Raw genomic sequence first — 5,491 nt, forward strand, 5'->3', positions numbered from 1 at the left:
CCATCGTCGGCCGCCCGAGGCACCAGGTAAATACGGGGGGCAGGACCGGGGCAGGACCGAGCCTCCCCCCTCTCTCCAGGAGTCGCCTCCACTCGCCCCTTCCCTCCGTAGTTCTTCTGTCCTGCCCCAAATACCCTGCCCTTCCTTCTGCTCATTTCTTGCCGTGGTACTAGTGGCAAGACTTTCCAGTTCTCTCCAGTGCTTCCCTCAGCTCCCCTGTTTGGCTGTCCCTAACCTCCTTTCTATCACTGTCTCCCTTTCCCCCAGCTATTTCTAATTCACCAACTTTCCTCTTGACTCCCTCCCTGTTCTCTCTCCTAACGAGCCCAAGCCCAGCCTCCTACAAAGCTGCTGCCCACTCCATCCCCTCGGCCAGACCTGCTGCTGGTGCTAGTTCAAAGGCATCTCCATTGGCTGAATTTGCCCACGATGCAGTTTGCTTAAGGCCCTTCCCACCCATCCTGTCCAATGTCCGATTTTCACATACCAAACACCTTCTTTCAATTTCCTCTGCTTCTTCTGTCTCTGATCATACCTTCTCTCCACTTTCTAAGCCTCCTTTTCTCTGTTCCTGTTTCGTGCTCCTTCTCTTTTGTCATAGTCAAATCAGCATATAGAAAATACAGTACTTTTTCTCCTACAATTTCCTTGGTAAAAAGCTTGTAATGCTTTTTTTGTTTTTAACTAAAACATTTGCAATTTATATTTTGTTATTGTGAATAAATTACCGCTGAGGCTCCATAGTAATACGGAGTATTTTCCTTCACTAGAAGGCGCATTTCACTCTGTATCTTCTTGTTTATAAGCTCTCTTTGTATGTCTCTCTGCATCTTTTCCTGCTCATGATGTTGTGCAGTTTACTTTCAGTCAAACTCTTGGACCAGAACGAAGTAATTGAAAATAAGAGATGCATTAAAAAAGGGGAAAAAATCCTTTCATCTGATTAAAGGAAAAATGATTTTATGAGAAAACTTCGAATTCTGTTGACTTAATATTTTAATAATGCTCATTTCTTTTCCTAAACAACCTTTTAGTGGTATGACTGCTTGTACCTTTCTTGAAAATAGCATAGTTGTCTGTGATATAATTGTTTGGGCTCTGTGATGTTGTCTTCCTCAAATAATGCTTTTCTATATTTTCTTCTCTTAGGGTGTTATGGTTGGTATGGGTCAAAAAGATTCCTATGTGGGTGATGAAGCTCAGAGCAAAAGAGGTATCCTTACTTTGAAATATCCCATTGAACATGGCATCATCACCAACTGGGATGATATGGAAAAGATCTGGCACCACACTTTCTACAATGAACTCCGTGTGGCCCCTGAGGAACACCCTACCTTGCTCACAGAAGCTCCCTTGAACCCTAAAGCTAATCGTGAAAAGATGACCCAGATAATGTTTGAGACCTTCAACGTACCTGCTATGTATGTGGCGATCCAGGCTGTCCTGTCCCTGTATGCCTCTGGTCGTACAACAGGTAAAATAAAAAAATAAACACTTCAGATTTTTCCTTTCAGGAACCCTCCTTCCTTCTCACTCCAAATAGGGAAAAAACCCCATAACTCATTCAAATTTACAGAAAACTAGGTATTTTTAGTATATAGCGACTGATGATACCAGTAGCAGAAAAGCCAGGACAAAATAGTCTGTGGACAGAACAATGTGGACCTGTCTGCGTTGCTTTCAGAGAGGCACTGTGGAACTGACTCTCTGCCGCTTGTCATGATGCAAACGAGGAGACATTCCTGTGCAGATACTGCAGTTACACAAGTATTACACCAGTTTAAGGGTTTAAACCGGCCCAAAAGATGTCCATTATTGGACCAAGAGAATCACTATTGCAAATGTACTTACATTGTAGTAGCAGTGGAAGGCTGTTCATCCGGGCTAACTTAAAATGTACGGGACAACTGTTTTATGGGAAAGTTCACACTAAACAGGAATGTCCAGGCAAGCAAAGGCAGAAGGAATGGGCCAGATCTTTATGGCTAAAATAGAATGATACTACTTCATAGTGCCTGAAAAATCCTGTATTTTGTTGTGTTTGTTGCTGCTTACTGTGCCTAAGGGCTCTAAGCATTTGCTAGGTGATTCCAACTGCTCTCTGACATTTCTCTCCCAGGTATTGTTCTTGACTCTGGCGATGGCGTCACCCACAATGTACCTATTTATGAAGGTTATGCTTTGCCTCATGCTATTATGCGCCTGGATCTGGCTGGCAGGGATCTGACTGACTACCTCATGAAGATCCTCACGGAGCGTGGCTATTCCTTTGTGACAACAGGTCAGTCCTTCAGCTTTGCTGTCTTGTGAAAATCCTCACGTCTCTCTTGGCCCATCTTCTTCCTCTAGTATTTTGCTTCTCCAAATCTTGATTCGATTCCCATATATCTGCAGCTGAACGTGAGATTGTTCGTGATATCAAAGAGAAATTGTGCTATGTTGCACTGGACTTTGAGAACGAAATGGCTACTGCTGCCTCTTCCTCCTCTTTGGAAAAGAGCTATGAATTGCCTGATGGTCAAGTGATCACAATCGGTAACGAACGTTTCCGCTGCCCTGAAACCTTATTCCAGCCATCCTTTATTGGTAAGTGTTCCCAGGAAATTCTCCTTTCTGTAGGAGGTATGAGTGAATCAGAAGATCTAGAAGGTGTCCCACTCCTCTTCCTACTTATCAGGAAATCAGACATAAATAAATAATGAGTTAGATCCTCTGGTCCCTGTAAGCTGTACTTGGTGTGAGCTCAACTGGTAATTAGCTGAGCTCTGGGCTCTTGTTGCAAGTTTTAGATCAGGTTTTAGGGTCACAATTTTTTAGTGATAAAATGTACAGTTAGAATATCATCATTAGGGAGTTGGACTCGATGACCCTCATGGGTCCCTTCCAACTCGAGATATTCTATGATTCTGTGTCACTGATGGCAAGAATAGCTTTCAGTGCTGTATTTGTAAGGCTTACACTTAATACAGTATCTGACTCCATGAAGAAGTAAAGTGTCTGGGAGGGGAAAAAAATGGAACGAAGGTGTGTGTATATTTATACGCACTGTAATTAAACATTGCCATGGTCAAGATGGTAAGCTTTGCTGTTTGTGAGTGCAGCTGACGGATATAGCAAATGCTTATACTCTAAGTCCTGAGTAATAAATGCAGTTGTTCATCAGCTGACATCTTACTGTGGATCTAGTGTCAGCCCTTTCAGGAAGCACCTGTTAATATTAATAAATCGGAATGCAACCTACATGCAAACACTTGCTTCTGGTTTCTTTTTCCTTACCACCAAGTACTAATATCTTGGTCCACGTCTTGATTATGTCTTGCCTTGATGTTTATAAATGGTATAGACTGTATTTTGAGTAGGCTGAAAAAGAAATGAAGTTACTATTGTCTTCTTTAGTTCTAATTCAGCTGCTTTCATTGTCTTTATTGTTGTCTTTTCTATATTCAACTAATGTTTTTTGTGAGACTGATGTAACCTGATACTCGTTTTCTGTTCCATATACTAAATGAGTTTATCTTGTGTGTCTGCTTCTTCTCTTACTGTATATTTTGAGTATCTTTCCTTTGCACATGCTTTATGATTCTTACCCTTTCTAACAAATAATTTTTGTTTTCTTAGCTAGGTCTGTAATTCTATTTGTTTACATTTTTCTATAACATTCAATAATCAGTAAGTAATTTTACAACAAAAATGTCTTAGAAGTTCACATTAATGATGAGGAGAAATGCCGAGAGTTCTTTTCACGAAGACTTCTTGTATAATTTACTGATCTACTGTCTTATTTCTTCTCAAGGTATGGAATCTGCTGGTATTCACGAAACTACCTACAACAGTATCATGAAGTGTGATATTGATATTCGTAAGGACCTGTATGCCAACAACGTCCTCTCAGGTGGAACGACAATGTACCCTGGCATTGCTGATCGCATGCAGAAAGAAATCACTGCACTTGCTCCTAGCACTATGAAGATCAAGGTGAGGAATTTGACTCTGTACTATAAAATGTGGGTAAGGATGGGGAAAATGTCCACATCATTAAATTGAGATAAAAGAACAACTCAAAAGTGAGATCAACAGCTGATGGACAAATGAGAAGAAATTCCATTTAATCATCATAATTACATTGATTAGAAGCAAGTGTTAGAAAAGAGGAAAATACGGTTATAGATTTTCTTAAGGAATATTACATGTATTGTAGCAGCTACTGAAGATCAATACCATTATTATAGAAAAGTTCTTTACTTACTTAAGGAAATACCTAGTGGTTTGTTACATTGGTGATGTAGATTGGTTGTTCAGAAGTGTAACTGTTAAATGAGGATTTTGTTGCTTTTCTTTATCCTAGATCATTGCCCCACCTGAGCGCAAGTACTCTGTCTGGATTGGTGGCTCCATTCTAGCATCTCTGTCCACCTTCCAGCAAATGTGGATCAGTAAACAGGAGTATGATGAAGCTGGTCCATCCATTGTCCACCGCAAGTGCTTCTAAGCACTTTTTCCCTCAATTTACTTCCCACTCAGGATGACGACAATATGCTTCTTGGAGTCTTCTGGCAACCCTTCCTGAACTCTTCAGTCATTGTACAGTTTGTTTACACACCCGTGCAATTTATTTGTGCTTCTAATATTTATTGCTTTATAAATAAACAAGATCTGGGACTTGCAATCTACAAGTGATTGTCTTTTGTTTTATTATAAGTATTCTTTGGTTAAAAAAATAAGACTAAACACTCTGGGATTTGGAAACTCCCATCAAACCTGTGAATGCCTTCATTGCATGCATGTCCTTCTAAGTGATGTAGGTGTGTTAGGTCATGGTTTTCTATTAGTAAGAATTTATACTTTATAGTTTTAATTTTGAAACTTGAAACAAAAGAAGCATCATACATCAAGGCTTTCAAAGAAATAGCCTTGAGGGTAGACCCAGTAAGTGGAACAAGTGGAAGGAAACCTCTCATAGTCACTCACTGGGTTTAGAAATGTTTCTTCTGTTGCATTTATTATAACCCAAGTATTTTAATATTAATGTATTGAAAGCCAAAGCTTCTGTAAAAGAATTATGTTAATACATTTAGAATGTGATTTATAACGAATTAGCTCAATCCTAAAGAGTCATACAATTGTTTTCTGGGGGCTAGAAATATTTATGACAAAACATTAATTCAAACTGACAGTTTACTCATCTTCCCCCATCACTTCAAAGCCAGAGATAAAGAAGTGAAGCCTTTATTGTACTAATGCACTAAATCCTTTGCTATATAAACATACAATTGTTATAATCACTATTATTTTCATGTCATGATACATATGTCTTAGGCAATTCTTGCTATTCTTTGTTGCTATTTGACCTAGATACTACAATCATAAATTGCCTACATTCTGTGGGCTTTTGTGTTCCTCACCAGGACTTTTTATAACTGTGCTCTTCAATTTTTTATAAAAAAGTAATATCTAAAAGGTGAAGTACAGAATGACCTGGGACATTTTCATT

General features: G+C 39.4%; 1 protein-coding gene across 1 annotated transcript; it reads left to right on the forward strand.

Moving 5' to 3' along the window:
• Window positions 1–6: 6 nt before the first annotated feature.
• Window positions 7–4,673, forward strand: LOC104071454 (actin, alpha cardiac muscle 1). The gene is made up of 6 exons (XM_009576446.1): window positions 7–26; window positions 1,150–1,474; window positions 2,120–2,281; window positions 2,395–2,586; window positions 3,794–3,975; window positions 4,346–4,673. Exons 2-6 carry the CDS (start codon window positions 1,156–1,158, stop codon window positions 4,487–4,489), a joined length of 999 nt encoding a protein of 332 aa, XP_009574741.1. The 5' UTR covers window positions 7–26; window positions 1,150–1,155; the 3' UTR covers window positions 4,490–4,673.
• The last annotated feature ends 818 nt before the right edge of the window (window positions 4,674–5,491 follow it).

The sequence above is a fragment of the Fulmarus glacialis genome, unplaced genomic scaffold, assembly GCF_000690835.1.
Source record: "Fulmarus glacialis isolate BGI_N327 unplaced genomic scaffold, ASM69083v1 scaffold50054, whole genome shotgun sequence".
Classification (NCBI taxonomy): domain Eukaryota; kingdom Metazoa; phylum Chordata; class Aves; order Procellariiformes; family Procellariidae; genus Fulmarus; species Fulmarus glacialis.

Excerpts from the sequence above, each read along its gene's own strand:
- LOC104071454 (XM_009576446.1), top strand. The coding sequence starts at position 1,156 with ATGGTTGGTATGGGTCAAAAAGATTCCTATGTGGGTGATGAAGCTCAG. Across the intron at positions 1,475-2,119 it reads TGCCTCTGGTCGTACAACAG|GTATTGTTCTTGACTCTGGC; the intron begins GTAAAATAAAAA and ends TTTCTCTCCCAG. Across the intron at positions 2,282-2,394 it reads CTATTCCTTTGTGACAACAG|CTGAACGTGAGATTGTTCGT; the intron begins GTCAGTCCTTCA and ends ATATATCTGCAG.